The sequence below is a fragment of the Schistocerca americana genome, chromosome 6 (assembly GCF_021461395.2).
Source record: "Schistocerca americana isolate TAMUIC-IGC-003095 chromosome 6, iqSchAmer2.1, whole genome shotgun sequence".
NCBI classification, from domain to species: domain Eukaryota; kingdom Metazoa; phylum Arthropoda; class Insecta; order Orthoptera; family Acrididae; genus Schistocerca; species Schistocerca americana.
The window spans coordinates 178,734,702-178,758,312 of NC_060124.1; the positions used below are offsets into that span (position 1 = coordinate 178,734,702).

Below are 23,611 nucleotides of genomic sequence, written 5' to 3' on the forward strand. Positions count from 1 at the left end.
TCAGGTGGTCGAGCAGCTGCTGGGGTATAGCCTCCAATCTTGCACCAGTGCCTGTCGGAGCTCTTGAAGTGTCGTAGGGGTTTCAAGACGTGCAGCGATACGTCGACCGAGAGCATCCCAGACATGCTCGATGGTTTAGGTCTCGAGAATAGGCAGGCCACTCCATTCGCCTGCTATCTTCTGTGTCAAGGTACTCCTCCACGATGGCAGCTCGGTGGGGCCGTGCGTTATCATTCATCAGGAAGAAGGTGAGACCCACTGCACCCCTGAAAAGGCGGACATACTGGTGCAAAATGACGTCCTGTTACACCTGACCTGTTACAGTTCCTCTGTCAAAGACCTGCAGGGGTGTACATGCACCAATCATAATCCCACCCCACACCATCAAACCACGACTTCCCTACAGGTCCCTTTCAAGGACATTAAGAGGTTGCTATCTGGTTCCTGGTTCACGCCAGATGAAAACCCGGCGAGAATCACTGTTCAGACTATACCTGGACTCGTCCGTGAACATAACCTGGGACCACTGTTCCAATGACGATGTACTGTGTTCCTGACACAAGGCTTTACGGGCTCACCTGTGACCAGGGCTCAGTGGAATGCACCTTGCAAGTCTCCGGGCGAATAATCCATGTCTGTTCAGTGGTCTGTGGACCGTATGTCTGGAGACAACTGTTCCAGTGGCTGCGGTAAGGTCCCGAGCACGGCTACCTGCAGTACTCCATGGCCGTCTGCGGGCACTGATGGTGAGATATCGGTCTTCTTGTGGTGTTGTACACTGTGGACGTCCCGTACTGTAGCGCCTGGACACGTTTCCTGTCTGCCGGAATCGTTGCCACAATCTTGAGATCACACTTTGTGGCACACATAGGCCCCGTGCTACAACCTGCTGTGTTTAACCAGCCTCCAGTCGCCCTAGTATTCTACCCCTCATAACGTCATCTATATGTGTTCTTTGAGCCATTTTGAACACACAGTCACCGTTAGCACGTCTGAAAACGTCTGGAAACTTACTTGCTGCAGCGTACTCTGACATGTACGGACACACCTGTGCGTATGTGGACTGCTGCCAGCGCCACTGCGTGACGACCGCAGGTCAAATGAACCGCATGGTCATACCCCGAGGTGATTTAAACCCGCAAACTGCCCACCAGAGCGTTGTTTCACCGTTATCAGCATTATCCTTAATTTATGAGCATGAGTGTACTATCTACTAAAGGATAAATGGCTTGATTTTAACACATCTATTCATCAAAAAAACAATTTAAGGAAACAAAATAATGATTACAAATCTCAGAGTCTCCCTGTATTAATACTGGTCCTTAAATTGTCTGGCTCTGCCCTATAATGTGCTCGCGATCTGTGATTAGGCGCGGAGTAACTGACAGCCCCCGTTGTGCTAAACAGCAAGAAGGAATTACTATCTTAATGAGCAATGTGAAACAGCGCAGAAAGGAGTGGAATACGTAATTCACCAATGTAAATTCACTTTCCTACACGCCGATGCACAAGGAAGATCACCGTAATGATCAGAAGCTATTACCACAGAACTTCTCGCCTCAGCGAGATAATAGCAAAATTGTACTTCACCAAAATTACAGCCGAAGACGTCAGTCGACTTCCGTGGACCTCCAAGACGACTCTTCTGCTCCACGACCCCGCAACCACTCTCTTTTTACCTCTCTCAACTTTTCACTCCTCAAAGTCTTTTCTCCCCCTTAAAGTTGGCGAATCATCTTTCCGGAAGGCGCTCGTTTCTGAACGCCGACCAATCACAGTTTATAATCCAGATCGAAGTTTCTGGAAGTTGTTTCTATTTCCGTAGGAAAGTACGCGAATACCTGGTGCCATGTGTTTTTGGCTCACCAGGCCGTTTTCTCACGCCTACTTGCCGGACACATGTTTCCGTTTTGCAGTTGGTGCAGCTAATGGACGGGTCCCGGGATTAGCGCCGGAAGCTACTGTCCCGTCCTATTGTCCGAAGGAATGTGTGAGCTTCCTGTGTCCTTCCGTTCTACCACAAGTTTCACATCTCTGCTTGTTCCCCAGTCACCCAACATGCAGACATTATACAATAAATTAAGGGTACTAGACGATGTCAGTCACATACATGTTTTTAATGAACGAGCACAAAACTATCTTTTCTATCATTGAAGGGGCTTACTTATGTCGTATTGGACGTAAACGCAGTTTGTAAGTTGTAAAAGAACGCCACCTTACAACAGTATGAATTACGAGTGGAAAATACATCCTTTGCTCAGAAGAATATACGTAAATTTACATGGGATAACCATACAAGAGGGTTTAAATTAATTATTGATTATCGAATCTTGACGAAAAATACCAATTTAAAAATTCACGAGGTCAGGATTAAAAGACGGACAGATTACGGAAATGAACTTGGTGGAATGTAAAGTTTATATTCTCCATATTTTCTGGAGGATTGGCGAACAGAAAGGCACCTAAGTATGAATTGCACTGTAGCAATGTAGCTGTAGATGTAGATGTTATATCGCCTTCATGTGCTGGATGCAGCTATGATGCCCAAACGGAGGTGTGTTAAGTGGAAGAAAAAACTTAAATAGGAATACTGGCCACTAAAACCGAAACACCGTGAGGCGGCATACAACAAACGTCAGACTGAGGTGAAGTGTACTAAAAGCTTGGATAAGAAAATTTCAGCAGAATCGCAAAAATTTGGTAGAAGTAATGACGTTTATATTCTGTGTACAAGGAAAGATTACAGTCAAAACAGCACTTGAATGAAGATTGTTTTCTGATAAGACTGTGTTACGTCCCGTGGAAGAAGCAGAAATCTCTACTAGCACTAGCAAATTAGATACTGCGGTTTATATCTTCTCTATATTGGCCAGGATCCTACGACTGTGGTGTTAATAAGGAATCGATACTCTCACGAGGGCCTACTAAATGTCGTGCGCGATCTCTACGGATCGAAGCGCCTGGCGTCCGAGAGGATAGACATAAGGTTTCCTCGCCCGTGCAGCCACACCACGGCACGAGATGTGCTTGTTTGCTACCAGGCACTCACCTTTAGGGACACTGTGGCATCGTTTTAAGCAGCACACACTCTCGGAACAGTGACAGTTGCTGCGACTTCCATCAACACGTCAACAGCAGCTACAGAGGCACCCAACAACATTTGACATAGGAAAAAATGGCACCGAGTCCTCTTTATCAAGCGAGTTTCATTTCTGCATACAGCATCGCGATGGACCAATCCGCGTGTGGGGTCTCCGAGAGGAACTGCATTTGCCAGCTATGCGTGGCCAGCATCTGGCGTGGTGATACAGGATACCTTCTTCTTCTTCTTCTTCTTCTTCTTCTTCTTCTTCTTCTTGTTGATTATCTACGGCTGGCGCCACTCCTCCGCCCCCAGTAGCCTTCTTCTTCTGTCTTCACTTTTCTCGCCGTTCATATTCCTTTCCTCCATTGCCTCCTCCACATCATTTTGTCAGTTGCGTCGTTGGTGACCCCTATTCTTCCGCTAGGACGGTATTCACTGTAGTATCGCATTCATTCACCTTATTCATATGGCCAAACCACATCAGCTGTTTTTGTTGGATGTCTTCACAGATGTTCCTATCCATTTTCATCCCTTGCCGGATTACGTCATTTCTTATCCTATCCATCCTAGTAATAACTTGTGTTTCGTCTTAAGTAATCCATCTCAGTGGCAAGCAGTTTATTCTTAGTTCTTCTGGTAACGTCCCAGACTTCTGCCCCGCACAAAACTAGACTCTTGACTCCAGTCTTACACATTCCCTCCTTCGTTGTTCATCTTATGTTTTTGTTCCACAGAATAGAGTTCACTGCCCTTCTTACAGCGCCGTTGTTAAACCTACTAGCGATTCCAGCATTGCTTGTCCCCTGCTCGTTAAATAATACCAAAAAATATTTTGCATTTCCCACACCTACAATTACTTCTCCATCTACCTCCAAATTATTTACTTTTTCCGTTCGAACAGCCAAGTACTCAAATTTCTTCATGTTCATCTTCAGACCACCCATATTGTCTTCTTGTTTAAGCTTTCTTCTTTTACAGCTCAGATCATCTTCATATTTTACCCTTGCAATCTGGTCATCTGCAAAATACGGGCTAAATATTTTGCTGCCGTCTACTGTCACCCTCATAACTTGGCTTTTCCTATGCCAAGTCAGGTGAATTGCACCTAGATGCAGCTTAAGGAGTGTTGGTGACAGCCCACATCATTGCCGCAGACCCTTCTCCACATCGAATTCTTCTGTCCAACTAATCCAAGTCCTTATTCTGACTGCGTTATTTTCATATAATTTCATAGCAGTATTTAAGAACTTTATGATGTAACAGTTCACTAGCTGACGTTCGTGTTGACTTGATTGTTCTTCGGGCCTTAGCACTACGAGCTCCACCAACCATCCTTCTTACATATTCACATATTTCTTCCCATGCCTTTTTTCCTTTGTATCACTTCTCTTTTTACTTCTCTGTTTAGTGTCGTATATCTAGCTCTACTTTGACTGTCATTCATATTTAGGAATGTCAAGTAAGTTTATTTTTATCCTTTCAACCATGTCTGCTCTTTCTGCATCCCACCAAACTGGTTTCATTTTCTTCACATATGTTCCAACGGCTTCTTTCGCTGCTTCATCTGTGGCCTTCTTTATTTAAAAAAATGGTTCAAATGGCTCTGAGCACTATGGGACTTAACATCTATGGTCATCAGTCTCCTAGAACTTAGAACTACTTAAACCTGACTAACCTAAGGACATCACACAACACCCAGTCATCACGAGGCAGAGAAAACCTTCTTTATACACTCATATTTATCTTTTGCTGTTCTCTCTGCGCTCTCCAGTTTATTTGACAATCACTGTTGGTGTAAGTACTTAGTACTATCTTCCTTTAAACTGTCCAAGTCTCTGACAGAGGGAGGGACAAATGAATACTTAAATCGTTCTGTGCCATCTCTGATTTCTTTTATTTTACTGCGATGATCATTCCTCCCTACGCAGGTTCGTGAGAATATTTTCACATTCTCGAGAAAGTTGGTGGCGGAAATTTCGTGAAAGCATCTCGCGGGAACCGAAAATGCCTTTGTTTTAATGAGTGCCACCCCAACTCGCTTATCACACCCGTCACACTCTACTTCACGATAACAGAAAACGAGCTGTCCATCTTTGAATCTTTTCGATGTCCTCCGTCAATCCCGTCTGGTAAAGATACCATACTACATCCTCTAGCAGAGGTCGAAGAAGCGCAGGGGAGACAGTCTTTTCAGTAGAATTGTCGCATCTTGTGAGTCTTCTGACAGTAAAACACGGTCTTTGCTTTGCCTTCCCCACAATATCTTCTATGTGAGCGTTCCATTTTAAGTTGCTCATAATTGTAATTCCTAAGGATTTAGTGGAATTTACAGCGTTTAAATTTATGTGATTCATCGTGCAACTGAAATATAACGGATATCTTCTCGTACTCATGTCACACTTTTTCTTATTCATAAAAAACTGCCAGTTTTTGCACCATACAGATATCGTCTGTAAGTTTGTTTTGCGATTGCTTTTGATCTGATGACTTACTAAACGGTAAACAACAGCATCATCTACATCTACATCTACAGCTACATCCATACTCCGCAAGCCGTGGCGGAGGGTACGTTGAGTACCTCTATCGGTTTTCCCTTCTATTCCAGTCTCGTATTGTTCGTGGAAAGAAAGATTGTCGGTATGCCTCTGTGTGGGCTCTAATCTCTCAGATTTTATCCTCATGGTCTCTTCGCGAGATATACGTAGGAGGGAGCAATATACTGCTTGGCTCCTCGGTGAAGGTATATTCTCGAAACTTCAACAAAAGCCCGTACCGAGCTACTGAGCGTCTCCCTTGCAGAGTCTTCCACTGGAGTTTATCATCTCCGTAACGCTTTCGCGATTACTAAATGATCCTGTAACGAAGCGCGCTGCTCTCAGTTGGATCTTCTCTATCTCTTCTATCAACCCTAACTGGTACGGATCCTACACCCGTGAGCAGTATTCAAGCAGTGGGCGAACAAGTATACCTCCTTTGTTTTCGGGCTCCCTAGGATTCTTCCAATGAATCTCAGTCTGGCATCTGCTTTACCGACGATTAATTTTATATGGTCATTTCATTTTAAATCACTCTCTCAGATAATTTATGGAATTAACTGCTTCCAGTTGCTGACCGGCTATATTGTGGCTAAATGATAAAGGATCTTTCTTTCTATGTATTCGCAGCACACTACACTTGTCTACATTGAGATACAAGTACCATTCCCTGCACCATGCGTCAATTCGTTGCAGATCCTACTGCATTTAAGTACAATTTTCCATTGTTACAACCTCTCGATATACTACAGCATCATCCACAAAAGCCTCTTTAACTTCAGATGTTATCCACAAGGTCATTTATATATATTATGAATGGCAACGGTCCCACGACACTCCCCTGTGGCACACCTGAAATCACTCTTAATTTGGAAGACTTATCTCCATTGAGAATGACATGCTGCGTTCTGTTATCTAGGAACTCTTCAATCCAATCACACAATTGGTCTGATAGTCCATATGCTCTTATTTTGTTCATTAAACGACTGTGGGGAACTGTATCAAACGCCTTGCGGAAGTCAAGAAACACGACATCTACCTGGGAATCTAGGACGGCTGCTCAGATTGTCCCATAAATGGTTTATATAGATTAGGAACAGCAATATGACTATAACACTTCCTTGGGGATCGGAGGATATCGCTTCTGTTTTACTCGATGATTTTCCATCGGTTAATATTGTGATCCTTCTGACGGAAAATCACGAATGCAGTCGCACAAGTAAATCGATACTCCATACGCATGTAATTTGGTGAGATGTCCCTTGTGAGGAACGAGTTCAAAAGCCTTCAGGAAATCTGGAAATACTGAATCAATTTGATATCCGCAGTCGATAGTACTCATTATTTCGTGCGAATAAAGAACTAGTTGTGTTTCACGAGAATTATACTTCCTGAATACATGTTGACTTTGTGTCAAATCTCTTGCAATGTTCGCTATAGCAGACCCTTATAAATGGTGGCTGTAGCATCAGATCAGTCAGATCCCGTGCTTTCGTTCATACACACTATCTTTAATATAACTCCACAGAAAGAAGGCGTAAAAAGTGAGGTTAATGGCAAGCATATAACGAATCAGTGACGCATTCCAAAAAGACTCTTTTGGAAAACCCGTTTAAGGAACCAGAACAAAGGTGACATGCTGATGCATTATTCGTCTCCTCTTCCGTAACGCGCTCTATACTGCAGTTCGGGAATCGCAGGAGCGTCCGAAGCCTTATTTACCGATGAAGCAGGTTGAAGAGAGGCAGTCGCGTGACCGGTGAGCCAGTAATTAGCTTCCGCTGTTTACCGGCTCAGGTGGACAATGAGGTTCGGAAAAAAAAACAAAAAAAGTGTAGTCAGACGGTGGGACGACAGTAGCAAACAGCTTCACGTAGATACCTCTTACTGAAAAATGCGGTTTTTCCCGATCGACCGTTTGATAATTTATTTCAATTTTCGTCCTAAAACAGCGAATTAATGTGTTATGTGATAGAACAGTAATCGAAAACAGCGCGGAATTACTATATAGGGGATTGCCGTATCGAAGTGCTGCACACCTGGGCAAATTTAACTGTAGTTAAATTATGAGTTGGTATCTCTGAGCACAGTCGTGTCACATGCCCTTGCATTAAAGGGTTTGAGTACATTTCACTGAGAATGTGGATGAGGATGACGCCGACAGAACCACGGGGTTTACCAATCGCGCTTGGCTTTGCCTAACAGTGTTACTGTATGGTTTACCGCATTAGGTATTCTCCCATTCTGCCCCTGAGATTCTTTGCTTCCCTCATCCCACCAACTAAATGTTGTTTGCCAGAAACAAAACAAAGGTATAATCACGATGTAGAATAAAAGAATAGCTATTTTATCTTGTTACATGACTTTTAGCGCTAAGGACTACTTGATACTACACCAAAATCAGATTGAGGTCATTAATGTCTCATCCATTTCTATTCCCCCTCTACCCCTGTCTTTCTGTAACGGTCCATCTCTCGCCATATCTCCCCATACACTCTGCATTTCTTTCAGCCCATGACCGTACGTGATATGAATACTTTCCGCCCTTTGACTACTGCTTTACAATTCCAGCTCTCCGTCTGAACATGGATCACTAGAAGTTAATAATAATCTTACATATTTTCCGCGTTTCCACTTAATATGTGACGTTCTGTCTTCACGTATTCTAGCCAGGTACACGCGCTGCTCCATGAGTGCTGAATCGCTGGACCAAAGTCCAAGAGTACAGAGTTCGAAGACGCAGCTCAATCCAGCACTATTTACATTAACTCATTCAGCTTCTGCATAGTCTTGCTCCCTTGTGTTTTAGCTCTATTGCAGGTCAGATAGCTCGGCTGGCTCTGCCTGGTTAAAAACTGGAAGTATATCATGACACGTTCTGAGACGCGAAATATAACTTTTATTTTACTCTGTGACAGTCGAGTTCGCCCTGCTGACAGCTTCTCATCCGCTCTCTACCCAGACAGTCCAATTTCCAATGCATGTTTGCCTCCCAATAAAAAGGGGTCATCATTGTTATCTATTTCACAGTCCTGATCTACTCTTGAGTACTGCTCTGTACACACTTAGTATTCGTACGTTTGCTTTTATAGTACTGTGTCACATGTTTACATTCATGGCAAACACTACATTTTTTAAGTAATGACTAATACAATATGGTTGCTTAAAACTTTTTAACTCTCATCCGTAAAAATAGTCCAAGAGCGAAAGTGGTATATATTTGGGTTTAAAATAAAAACAGCTGATGGGTCGAATGTGCATTTTATACGTTATTTATTTCACTCTCTTTCACCACCCATCACCCTTCCTTCAAAGAGTTTAGCCTTCCAGTACTACAACTGCAGTCACTGATATCATTGCGAAATACATCTGACTCTATCGTCAAAGAACACAATACAAAATTACACATGACGGAGCGAGATGTATTACACAAGATTAAACACTGTAAATATACTACCGGTTTTAGAGCTGTATATTTAAGCATTGATTTATTATTTGTTATATCTGTACATCAACACACTAACAGCCTGCTTATCCTCCTTAGAGCAAGAATTGGAAGGAAAACCATGCACGTTCACTCTCGGCGATAACGACTTTGCTAACAAAGGTAACTGCATGTAAGTGGCACAATAAACGGTGTCTGATGGGTCCGTCGTTCGGTTTCGTCACATATCGGATTTGTCCAGAACACTTCATATCGACTTCCCCGTTTTTTGATTTCTGCAAACGCCTGAGACCTAGCAGTTGTAGTATCAAAATTGCGTGGTGAAGTTAAACGTTGCAGTTTGCGTTAGTAGCGCCGAGCGCCGATTACGTCAGCATTTCCCTCACACGCCTCCGCCCACCGAAAAGACTAATCTTGTCATTTAGATTTTTGTTCATATTTATCAGCAGCTGTTTTTGAAAAATGCCGGCTTTATTTTTTTATTTTCATTTATTTATTTATTTATTTATTTTTTACCGCAGCTGGTGTGCTATTTCTTCAGAACGGAAGTCTTGTGATTCCAGTCACGTCGCTACCCCTCAGTGCAATCGGACTTCCTATTTGTCCCATCTATACTAACTTGTTTCACACAAATAAAGAGAATGTCTGGACGTGATGAAAGCTCATAAAGCAGTAAGACACTTTCACACAGTGAAAGTAAAAGTTCTACTACAATATCAAAAGATCAACTTCAAATATTTACCGAAAATCTCCAAAAAATATAATATAAAAATATCGGCCATCGATATTGCCATTTCGATATCGATATATCGTAGAAAGTAAGAAACATAAATAAATCGATACTTTTGGAAAAAGAATCGATATATCGACATTTTACCTACAGTCCTAGTGCGTCTTTGTGTGTCTACCTTAAGGTTACATTTAAGGATGGTGCACTGAGACACAAGATTTATTCTAGAGGTACACAGAGGCTCTAAGCTACTGGCACATATTAGTTTGCCAGATAGTCACCATGGTTGTCCAAGCACTCGTTTCGTCGGAAAATAGGTATACTGTAACCAGCATGAAATAAATCAGGGTCCATGTGCAGGAGTCACCTAGCAAAAAGTATAAATGGCTTCTGAAGTGACGACCGGTCGCAGGGTTCCTCAGTAGACCGAAGAGATGTCAAATCGCTTCGTGCGGGATCCAGTCCGTTTGGACGACGTTCCAATGCATTCCATCGGAAAATCTGAACAAAATCACCCTTCGTCGTAGCCAACTGTGGTTGGGTGTTCTCGTGCAGAAATACGACACCTGTCGAACGTAATCTCAGTCCTTTCCTCCGGATCGCTGTCTGCAACCGTTCCAGCGGGGCAATATTAACGCGTGTTCCCATTGTATTCCCCCCCCCCCCCCTTCTCCTTCTTTCTTCCATCTATTGTCCACATTAAACAATGTCCAGTCCAAGTAATTAATAAGCAAAGTCTTTTATGAAGATTTGAAAGGAGCGAAGATTACAATAAACTTTCAAATTTACTTAGCTTGTCATGTTGAGATAGCTCCATTTCTTCCTGTCGGCGGTCTGATCCTTGAAGCTGAAAATCTAACATCAGGTCCTCACTGTTGGTTTGAACCAAATAAATCGGAAGAATGTTGTTATAGAATTTTTTTACGTATATATATATATTTTCCACTGATTTTCTCACGTTTTTAGTATTTCATACAGTGTTTTGATTTTTCACATTAACGAAGCCGAAATTACATTGTTGACGCCTATTATAGAAAATACGTCCGATTACAGCAGAGGCAAGCTTATGACTTTCACACTCTGCGGAAATAACAATATTCCAGACGGGTTAAAATTTTTCTTAATAAATGAATTCCTACTAGTTTTTGTTACATTATTAATTTCTATTATTATTTCATAAATTAATATAGATATAAACGTAGTAAACAGTACAGGATAATTATTAACAGAAATATTAAGTGTGCAAATAATTGGTAATTTCAAATGTTTCTAAAAAATAATTGTAACTGTACATTCTGAACCAGTATTTATCGATTGTAACATCGAAACTAAAATATTTTATAAAGTAATTCCTTTTCATAAATTTTAGATTGAAATATAAAATACTGTTTATAAGATTATATGAAAGTTTTCAGAAAAACAACTGAGATAATACCGACCTGTCCAAAATACGAAAAGTAATACTGGTGTCGACAACCACTGTTGAGGCAAAGTAATGCTAGAGGTGGACGTCCAATTATACCATGGGTGAGGATATAAGCCAGTAGTACAACCTGCGTGTCCTGAGTAACTATGACAATACCTTTATTGGCCGATACTGTTATTTTGAATGTTGTCAGGGGAAAAGGAGGGTGTGTCCATGACACTGACATTTTATTTGCCTTAGTTGCTACAATATGCTCCTACGTTTCGTCCCCTGTGACGATTCGGAACACGAATGGACTTGCGCTCCTCCTAATACAGCAAGAAGTGCTGGCGAGACAACACCATTCGCTTTGTTTCACTCTCATCTGACAGGTAAGAGTTGCTGCATGAATTCCTCTGGTAGTCCGACGTGTTATGCAACATATCGACTGCCCTGCCAGTGATGTTGAGTTCATGTGCAGTCTGCCACACACGAGTGCTACGACTGCGCTGAGATAAACCTTCGACCCGACTTACGTTTGCTGACAGGAATAACCAAATGAAAACAATCAACTCAGTCAGTAATACTTTTACGTATCGCTTGGACTATTATTCATTCATTCATTTCTTTCGAGTGAAATGTAATAGTTTTACTTGCCGATTGGACTATTACTCATTCATTCATTCATTCATTCATTCAGTCATTAATTCATTTCCTTCAAGTGAAACTGTGGCAGCAATCGAATCAAAAGAGATCCGTATAGTCCGTTGTAGTTTTGCATATTGGCTGAATTATTGATCATTTTATAGCAAGTAGTCTGTACTCTGTCTGTCGGCCAGTCTGAGTCTTTTAGGCGTTTTCCCAACAATCGTCTAGACGAATACTAGGCTGGTAAAGCCTTCAGAGAAAACTGACGAATGTGACAAGCATGTTTCGTGAAAATAAGCTTACGACAAGCAGCAGGATATGCTTGAAAAGCACGTGATTAATTCCCCAGTTAAGAAAAAAGGTATCCTCTAAGCTTGCTGTTCACATCACGCCAGTATTCAGCGAAAAATAATTATGGGGAATGGGTGCGAAACCAATTAGAGGAAAGGACCATGGTCTCAGCAATTAATAAGAAAAGTCTTTTATTAAGATTTGAAAGGAGCGAAGATTACAATGAACTTTCAAATTTACTTGTCATGCTGAAATAGTTCCAGTTCTACCTGTTTAGCGGTCTGATTCTTGAAGTTGAAAATCTAACATCAAGTCCTCACTGTTCCTTTAAACATGAATTTGTAAGGTAATGACAGTTATTAAACTGGTAAAAGCTAATCAAATATTGATACTTAAGGCCAGAAGTCCGAAAAATTCCTATTTCGATAAATAATACACAAATTCTGAAAATAGTTCATTTTTAGACATGTACTTTTCATTTAACTCTCTTTGAAATAAGGTATGTTACATGTCTTTAAAATGTTGGCAACCCTTGTCATGGGTCACGTGTAACCGAAAAGGCTGAAGAAGTATCTAAAAGGAAACACTCCTATCGGGAAACTGAGTGAAAGCTTTCATACAGCTACTGACATAGCAGTCAGAAACTTGTGTTAGCCGTTTGTCTCGCACTGAGTGAAACCAAAACCATTCGCACCCTGAAAGTAGGTGAAAAATATGCTTATACCTGATCATGGCCGCAAAGACTAGTTTCATCCAGTTGTATCTTTCAACTCAAAAAAAAAAAAAACCGACTGAATGGAAAAAAAACAGTGGACTGGCCAATCGAGTGTTTAAACTGGACGATTGTGATTTCGCCATACAGTTAGAGGCCCTTCGTCGCGGTGACTTTTGAACTCTCACACGTTTATTCAGCCTCTATAAAATTCCTCCCACAAAACCACACCTTTTTTGTGACCTTATACTCGCTCCGTAGGCTTTAACTAGGTGGTGATGAGTTACACCTGGAACGTTTTCTTTGAAAGCAAAAATATTATTACACTTCACACTTTAATCGGCGACTACCCGTATCAGTCAACCCCTCCACCTTGAAACTGTACTTTGGAGGGCAACGGCACAGCTACCTCCATCTACCGGCAGCACTTAAAAGCTTTGATCATCTCCTCTATCTAGACAAGGAATTTAATTCTCACGGGGTGTTTTTATACACGTGAGGGCTCTTGTTACATCGAATGATGGACTATCCTCGTACAACACAACAAAAACTACTACCATCAAAGCTTTATTCTCTGTCGACAGCATTTGTCTTTGCTTAACAACCATTTCTCTCTTTGCAGACTCTCTTGCCTGAGCTGTTTGCCCATTATCCAACGCAGACGTCCATCAAGACCATGTGCCACTTTATGCAGCTCATGGCGTCAGGTGAGATTTAGTATAACAAAGTCAAGTTTTTATATTTTATGTCGTATTTCTGAACTTGGGAGGTAGACGTTACTGTGCTGACCCAGCAGCGATGGTGTTTTGGAAGTCCGTCTTATCTAGATACACACTCCAAAAGTCAGCGTATGGAGCATGGTGGAGGGTAGCTTGTACCACTTCTAGTCGTTTCCGTTCCTCTCCCACTCACAAACAGAGCGAGTGAAAAACGACTGTCTAAGTGCCTACGTACGAGCCCTAATATCTCTTACCTTCGTAGTCGTTACGCGAAATGTACGTTGGCAGCAGAAGAATGGTTCTACAGTCAACGTGAAATGTCGGTCCAGTAGATATTCTCAGTACTGTTTCGCGAAAAGGATGTCATCTACCATAAAGTCATTCTCATTTGAGTTCACAAAGCATCTCCGTAATACTGACCAATCGATTGAACCTACCGGTAACAAATGTAGCAGCCCCACTCTGAAGGGCCTCGATGTCTCCCTTTAACCGACCTCGTGGGGACCCGAAACACTCCAGCAGCACTCAAGAATGGGACGCACTAGTGATCTACACGCAGTCTCCTTTACAGATGAACCACACAGTCTTAAAATTCTTCCAGTAAACGCAAGTCGACCATTCACTTTCCGCACTACCGTTTTTAAATGTTCGCTCCATTTCACATCGCACAGCACTGTTACGGCTAAGTATTTAATCGAGATGGACACTACTTATTCTGTACACCAATACAAGTGGATTGTTTTCCGACTCATTCCCATTAACTTACATTTTCCTACATCTAGAGCAATGTGCCATTCTTCTCACCAACTAGAAATTTTGTCTAAGTCTTCTTGTACGCTCCTACAGTCACTCAACTTCTTCCCCTGCACCACAGCAACAAACAGCCGCAGATTACTGCCCACCCATTTTGTGTATATAGCAGTCCTATAACACTCTTGGGCGCTTCTGATGATACCATCATCTGTGATGAACACTCGCCGTCGAGGACTACAAACTGCGTTCTATTACTTAAGAAATGATAATTAAGTCAAGACCTTAAGCTGTCGACAGGCGTTGATATACATCAACGGGGACAGTTGAAAATGTGTGCCCCGACCGGGACTGGAACCCGGGATCTCCTGCTTACATGGCTGACGCTCTATCCATCTGAGCCACCGATGGCACAGAAGATAGTGCGACTGCAGGGATTTATCCCTTGCACTCACCCCGTGAGACCCACATTCCCAAATTAATGTCCACACACTACATTCGTAGTGCTCCTGCCCATTACACCCATTACTCGCGGCAGACAATCTTACCGAGTCCCGTAAGAGTTCGGGCAATGCGTGTGCCTCCAGCTCAGAACAAGAAGGTTAATGTCCGGTTAGCCTTAATTATATGAATAAGGTATCTGTTCTTTCGGATATGTCTGGAAGAACAAATACCATCTTCATATATTACTTAAGAAGTCTTCGAGCCGCTCACTTAAAGCATCGGTCATTCGAAATACAGCTTCCCTTTTCTCACATGATATACTGAGAACTATGGATGAAGGAAGCGTAACATGCAGATTCCATATTTCCAGATTTCCGAAGAGCGTTTGACTCGGTTCCCCATTGCAGGCTTTCAACGAAGGTACGAGCGTACAGAATAGGTTCACAGATATGTGAGTGCCTCGAAGAGTTCTTAAGTAATAGAACCCAGTGTGTTGTTCTCGACGGCACGAGTTTTCATCAGAGACAAGGGTATCGTCAGGAGTGCCCCAGGAAAGTGTGACAGGACCGCTGTTGCTCTCAGTATACATAAATGATTTGGCTGACAGAGCGGGCAGTAATCTGCGCTTGTTTGCTGATTATACCGTGGTGTACGGTAGGATGTCGAAGTTGAGTAGGAAGACACAAGACAGACAAAATTTCCAGTTGGTATGATGAATGGCACCTTACCCTAAATTTGGAAGCATGTACGTTAATAAGGATGAGTAGAAATATGAACCTGTAATGTTCGGATACATTATTGTTGGTGTCCTGCTTGACCCAATCAAGTTGTTTAAGCAACTGGGCATAACGTTACAAAGCGAGATGAGCTGGAACTAGCATGTGAGGAGTATGTTAGGGAAGGCGAATGGTCGACTTCGGTTTATTGGGAGAATTTAAGGAAAGAGTGGTTCACCTGTAAAGGAGACGGCATACAGGACGATGGTGCGAACTATTCTTGAGTGCTGCTCGAGTGTTTGGGACCCTTACCAGGTCGGATTGGACGAAGACATCGAAGCAATTCAGAGGTGGGCTGCTAGATTTGTTACCGGTTGGTTCTAACAACACGTAAGTGTTACGGATATGCTTCGGGAACTCAAATTAGAATCCCTGAAGGGAAGGCGATGTTCCTTTCGAGAAATACTATTTAGAAAAAGTAGAGAACCGGCATCTGAAGCTCATTGCCGAACGCTTCTACTGCCACCAACATACATCGCACGTAAGGACTACGAAGATAAATACGAGAAATTAGAGCTCGTACGGAGACGTACAGACAGTCGTTTTTCTCTCGCTCTATTTGGGAATGGAACGGAAAGGAAATGATAAGTAGTAAGAAGGTAGCCTCCGCCACGCACTATACTGCGGCTTGCGGCGTACCTGTGTGGATATAGATGTAGACAGCTGAAAACGTATTCCGAACGTCCGTAGCTTCGTTAACAGTCTGCAGTGCGGCACCGTGTGTAAGGCTTTCCGATAATCATCTAGGTTTATGCCATCTGCCTTTTGCTCTTCATCAATGGTTAGCAGGATATCATGCAGGAAAAGTGCATGCTGAGTTTCGCACGAGCGATACTTTCTAAATCCGTACTGATTTGTGAAAAGTAGCTTTCCATCCCAGTGAAATTTCAAACTCAGAATAAGTTCAAGAATCTCTGAAAGCTGTATTCTGCAGCTTTCAAGGAACAAATTCAAAATTTTCGAATTGTGTATTTGGCTGATAGTTATGGAGAGGCAACTTGTACGACAGTTCTCGTGTTACGGCCGAAGGAATCAGTCCCAACTTACAGGCATTATTATTAGTTTGGTCACAGTCATTTATTTTAGACACTATTGATCACGTTGCCCATAAAACTATTTAATAATTACTAAGCTTTCTTTCCTAATTATAATGCCCGATTTCTTGTGAGCTGTGTTTCCATATAGCCACGCGGGATTAGCCTAGCGGTCACAGGCGCTGCAGTTATGGACCGTGAGGCTGGCCCCGACGGAGGTTCGAGTCCTGCCCCGGGCATTGGTGTGTGTGTGTTTGTCCTTAGGATAATTAGGGTAAGTAGTGTGAAAGCTTAGGGACTGATAACCTTAGCAGTGAAGTCCCATAAGATTTCACACACATTTGAACATTTTTTTTCTTCCATATCCTCGTTGCCGACATCATCTTACCGTAGTGACACAAATAAGGCCCGTAAGTGTCTTGGGACTATTATTGTATGTATTTACGGTGAACTACACATCATTTGCAATTTTAGAATATATTTGATAAAGTGATTTATTTTCTTGGTATTAGCACAAATTAATCATTATAGGTCTAGTTCGCTGATGACACTGTAATTCTGTCAGAGACAGCAAACGACTTGGAAGAGCAGTTGAACGGAATGGACAGTGTCTTGAAAGGAGGATATAAGACGAACATCAACAAAAGCAAAACGAGGATAATGGGATGTAGTCGAATTTAGTCGGGTGATGCTGAGCGGAATTAGATTAGGAAATGAGACACAAAGTAGTAAAGGAGTTTTGCTATTTCGGGAGCAAAATAACTGATGATGGTCGAAGTAGAGAGGATATAAAATGTAAACTGGCAATGTCAAGGAAAGCGTTTCTGAAGAAGAGAAATTTGTTAATATCGTGTATAGATTTAAGCGACAGGAAATCGTTTCTGAAAGTATTTTATGGAGTGTAGCCATGTATGGAAGTAAAACATAGACGATAAATAGTTTGGACGAGAAGAGAATAGAAGCTTTCGAAATGCGGTGCTACAGAAGAATGCTGAAGACTAGACGGGTAGATCACATAACAAATGAGGATGTATTGAACAGAATTGGGGAGAAGAGGAGTTTGTGACACAACTTGACTAGAAGGAGGGATCGATTGGTAAGACATGTTCTAAGGAATCAAGGATCACCAATTTAGTATTGGAGGGCAGCGTGGAGGGTAAAAATCGTAGAGGGAGACCAAGAGATGAATACACTAAGCAGATTCAGAAGGATGTAGGTTGCAGTAGGTACTGGGAGATGAAGAAGCCTGTACGGGATAGAGTAGCATGGAGAGATGCATCAAAGCAGTCTCAGGACTGAAAACCACAACAACAACAACAACAACAACAACAACAGGTTTATTTCACGTAAAAATTATTGTTGAAAACGTCGACCCGGTGTTAGACGGATAAAGTGTAAGAACCCTAGCATAAAAACTGATGGTTTACGAGGTGACTTTTGGAAACTTCGGTAACATGGAGAAATTGAGCACATATGTGCCAACAAGACATCTGATGGTTATGTGCGGGTGAGAAACAGTTACAAATCGGGATAGAAAAGGGAAGGTGATATAAAAGATATAGAAAATCCCTCCATGTAGTTAGTGTTTGAAAGAGCAGTGAATTACCTGATATCAAGGAAAGCAGGAGGTGTCCGTTTTCTGGAACTGTGGGAGATAATGGCGCAGAATGGTGTTGGAACAAGCGAAAAAAATCTCTGTAACTAATGACTTAACGTAAGATACCCAGAAATACGCATTAATGTAAGATTTCCACAAAAGTAGTATCATCGCGCTGTGAAAGAAAGAAGGAGCGACTGAATAAGGAAACTATCGAATGATTAGTCTGCCACTCACCCGTTTCCCTAAGGAAATTTCATAGGAAGAGCCGGAAAAAGTTACCTGTCTTTATTTGTAATGGTAGCATTTTTTTTCTCCGTGGAGTACGTGGTACGTACAATACGCCAACTTGCAACCAATAGAAGCAGTGAAGGCCACTGGCTCATAAAGTAATCATAAAGCTTGCTCTATCTGCATTTTCTGTCATCAGACTACCATGAAGCGCGGAAAATGTGATGGCTGCAAATTCCGATGCACGTCATCATCAAATGTGTTTCTGAAAAGAGTGACAAGAGTGGGAAAACATTTCGGCAGCATACTCGCACGTCAAATGAGCTGACAGACGCCCCTATCACCACTGTTTGAATTCGTGTCGATTCCGAAGCGCGAGGAGCTACGGGCGAGTGTGGGTATTTTTTTCAGAGAACGCGATAATAAGTTCGAGGTTTCACTGAGCGACGTCAGAATGCCTCGTGCGCACGCCACCTGTCGTTCGCATAAAATATTTTCATCTGTGGCTGAATAATTGAAAGGCCGATGTTGTCGCTCCGTACACCTGAGCGCTGCGTCCCGCCCCTGCACGAATGCTTTCTGTTCAGAGCGAACACTGACGTGCTGCGACACCCACCCTCTCTGCCCGTGCCGGTTCTCTGTCCTTCAGCCATTCCAGTGGTACTTAATTATTCCTCCGATTTCTGTTATCTTCCGATTCTAAATCGCAGCGACTGTATGCAGATAACAATTTCAAAACAGTTTATCCGTTTTACATGTTGCATACAAACTCAATAACCAAAGAAACTGGTTCACTTGCCTAATATCGTGTAGGGCCCCCGCGAACACGCAGAAGTTGAAACGTCCCCTTAGAAAAATTAATGAATTACTCTGCTGATAAACCTCTTACATTATTTGATTTTCAAACAGCTGAGCAGAACTAAACGTACTCAGACATTTCGCTCTTTACCTATTCTGATCAACACTAAACTGAAACACAATATTTTTTGCGCACGAAATCTGACTTTTAATAATCCCTACAAAAGAATGGTCCTGACTAACAATAAGCTATACCTTTCATGAATCACTTACCTCACAAAAATCTTCATTACTCGAACTACTGCAATACAGCGAGCGCCAATACTGCCAACTAAATAGAAGATTCTAACTACCGCCATCTCTCTCCCCAGATCCACCACTGCTGGCGGCTCACCTCCAACTGCGCAACGCTACGCGCTGAGCAAACAACAATGCAAACCAGCCACAGACTGCACACAGCACAGCCAGTGATTTTCATACAGAGTGCTACGTGGCGTTTCCAATAAAAGAACCTAAACAGCCTACTTACAAAGTGCATGGAGTCTGAAGTAGTGCTGGAGGGAACTGACACTATGAATGCTGCAGAGCTGTCCACAATTCCGTAAGAGTACGAGGGGTGGAGATCTCTTCTGGATAGCACTTTGCCAGTTATCCCACATTTGCTCAATAATGTTCATGTCTGAGGAGTTCGGTGGCCAGCGGAAGTGTTCAACCCCAGAAGAGTGTTCCTGGAGCCACTCTGTAGCAATTCGGGGGTGTGGGGTGTCGCATTGTCCTGCTGGAATTTCCCAAGCAATGGATGCAGGTAATCAGACTTGATGTTTATGTACCTATCACCTGTCAGAGCCGTATCTAGACGTGTCAGGGGTCCCATATCACTCCAACTGCATACGCCGTACACCATTACAGACCCTCCACCAGCCTGAACAGTCTCCTGCTGACATGCAGGATCCTTGTTGTTGTCTCCGTACCCGTACACGACCATCCGCTCGATCCAATTTGAAACGAGACTCGTCCGACAAGGCAACGTATTTGTAGTCATCAACAGGCCAATGTCGATTATGAGACTCAAAGCATTGAGTCGTGCAGTCATCATAGGGTACACGAGTGGGCCTTCTGCTCCGAAAACCCATATTCATGATGTTTCGTTGAATGGTTCGCACGCTGACACTTGTTGATGGCTCAGCATTGAAATATGCAGCAATTTGCGAAACGGTTGCAGTTCTGTCACGTTGAACTATTATCTTCAGTCGTCGTTGGTCCCTTTCATGCAGGATATTTTCCGGCCGCAGCGATGTCGGAGATTTGTTTTTTTACCGGATACCTGATATTCACAGTACACTCGTGAAAAAGTCGTACGGGAAAATCCCACTTCATCGCTACCTCAGAGATGCTGTATCCCATCGCTCGTGCGCTGAATACAAGACCACGTTCGAACTCACTTAAATTTTGAAAACCTGTCGTTGTAGCAGCAGTAACGGATCTAACAAGTGCGCCAGACACTTGTTGTCTTATATAGGCGTTGCCGACCGCAGCGTCATGTTCTGCCGGTTTACATATCTTTGCATTTGAATACGCATACCCTTACCAGTTTCTTTGGTTCTGCAGTGTCCCGTTGTTCAGCCTATGTGATGTTTGCCAACTCAGTCATTTGACGGTCGAACAAGTGAAGTAGTAACTGAAGTGGTGCAGTGGTCTGACAGCGAATTCGGTTTATGGTGCGCATTACTGTATATTAATTTTCTACCTGTTATATCAGAGTGACATCAATGTCGCATCTGCATAATAAGCCGTATCTGTTCGGTGCTGCGCTCATAGTTGAGCTCAGTGGATGGAAGGAATAAGTGTTAGTGAACACTGTGAGACGGAAGCCTTGCGGACAAATGGATTTGACATGACATTAAAATTCCAAGATTAACAGTTGGTTCGTTGGTTGATTTGGGGAAGGGGACCAAGAAGCTAAGTCAATGGTCCCTTCACGTCAGAGATGGATGGGGAAGGAAGTCGGCCGTGCCCTTTCAAAGGAACCATACCCGCATTTGCCTGAAGCTGTTTAGGGAAATCACGGAAAACCTAAATCAGGATGGCCGGACGTGTGTTTGAACTGTCGTCCTCCTGAATGCGAGTCCTGTGTGCTAACCACTGCGCCACATCGCTCGGTATTAACAGTTGTTGAAAGCGAGGGGTTAGAAGCGTTCATGTGATCAGGACTGGTAAGTAAAAAGTCATTAAAGTAACGTAACACTCAGACCAAGAAGTAAATATGTTTTCAGAAAAAAATATGCGGTATTCATTGATTAAGCAACATTTCTTTCTGGCATATACATGGTGTTTCACTACTATCGGCACAAACGAAAGGAGAGAGTAGAGGAAAATGACACTGGCAAATAACAGTAACAGACATAGTTCCAGAAATGAATGGTTTTCGCGATACGGCGTATGCACACTTGCAGTCAAGGCAATGTTGAAACTGGATCTTAATTATTTTTAAGCTAGTGTAGATTTGTAATTACCGCTTGTTTAGCTGAAAGACGCACGGAAATATCTGACGTTGCATCTCTGAGAATAATGGAATTCCGACTGAGAACATGAAGAAACAGACATTAGTTATTCTTTCTACAAATGATAAAGAAATAAGTTCTCAAATATCCGACTGCGAACTTTAAAATATTCTCTAACAGCTCCTAACAACAGGTCTGCAATACTCCTGTTCGTAACAGACAACATACCTCGTCATGCCACTGCGACTGCGTGATCAGCATCACGTTACAAATATTTCAAAACCAATACTGCGATCCATGCAGAGCGCAAAGCGTGATCATAACAAATTTTTATTTATATAGAAATTTAACGATCAGGAGGGGTTTCATCAACTACTCCTAAACTGGGTAAAAAACGAAAGAAACCAATAAAGACTTTAATTTACTACATTCACAAAGTAGATTATTTAAACACTGATAAAATTTACACAGACTTCAACTATTCCACAATGTCTTTACTCAATAAACACGTTTCTGGCCACGACAAAGATACGAGTATTACTCTCAATGTATGCACACACAAATCTGACAAAATCTCTCCAGTGCGCAAGCAAGTAACAACTACGTGCAACAAAAGGCAAATTACCAAGAAATCCTCAATTAATAGCCAAGTCTCCTCCGGCGCTGCTAGCACGATCAAGGGAGGCTGCGATCTCTCATGTCGCTCGGCTTGCCTCCACCGCACCCTGCGTCCGACCACTTCCAACTCTTCTCAACAACTACTGCTCGCAGGCTGCTATGCGTGATAATAACATCTCAGACTCAGAGTTTATGTCTGCACACCGCAGCAGAGTCATTTGTCAACTTTGCAAAGAAGTGTTAACGTCCAAGTTGCAACGTTACAACGTTGTCAGTGTCTTAAGGCTACGTTTATTTCGGAACACAGCAAGTAAGGTGTACATTACGAACTGATGAACTGCCCTTGTTTGATTTATTTATCATTCCGGAAGTACGCCAATACCATGGCCAGCTATGTCCTCCGACTCAAAAGCGTTGGATATTTTTTGTGTGGGGACATTTAAATGTTTCAGTTTATTCTAAGTCTGCTGATTGCGCTGATGAACTCTGGGAACGCGTTGTAGATGGCTGTCAGTGGGATCGGAAAGCGCCTGGGAGTTTTTGAACATCGGTGACGAGACGTGCTGAAGGCTGTCTTCACGTTACCAGAGGCCGCGTGGAACACCTGTCGCAACATACTCGTCCTCAATTGCACATGTGCAGTGTGGAACCACGCGGACTGTGTTACAAGGTGCTCATGATCTCGGTCGTCGCACGTCGCATCGGGGAAACCATTGGTTTCTGGACCTATATTTGGATTACTACTCGTTTTGTTGTCCTCTACACTTCCCTCTCATTTGTACCAATAACAAACACCCTACATATCGGTTCTTCCAACTTGTACTCTGAGACACAAAATATATTTAACAGTACGTCAAATTAGAACGAATGAAGACAAACCTGGCAAGGAGAATTTTTAATTTTTTAAAAGACAATAATTGTATTTAGTAATTTCCTGAATATAGGTGTCTGCTTTAAGAAAACCGGGAAAATGTTAATGTCATTCCACCACTCTGGAACTGTCGTCTTGAATTTATATCACATGGAAGTACAAAACTACACAGCTATCAATTCCATATACCGCATGACAGGAAGAGGATGACATATAATGAACAATTCTGAACCACTTGCAAACATATGAATTTATTAACAGACTAAAAAAGGCAGGAGGAGGCTGATATGGTTAAGAAACTTATGCTGCGATCAGAAAGTCTGCGTCTGAGGGCGTTGCTGCAGTGTATGTGTGACCCTACACGTCTCCGATGCGGGTATATAAGCACCGACATGTAGGCAAGGGGTTTGTGTGGGCTTAGA

General features: G+C 42.5%; 1 protein-coding gene across 1 annotated transcript in view; it reads left to right on the forward strand.

The window, feature by feature from the left end:
* LOC124620034 (lipase 3-like) overlaps window positions 1-23,611 on the forward strand; it is a 410,637-nt gene that overhangs the window by 367,673 nt on the left and 19,353 nt on the right. The window contains exon 8 of the mRNA XM_047146699.1: window positions 13,473-13,557. Coding sequence (XP_047002655.1) covers window positions 13,473-13,557 — 85 coding nt within the window. The remainder of the gene's footprint in view (window positions 1-13,472; window positions 13,558-23,611) is intronic.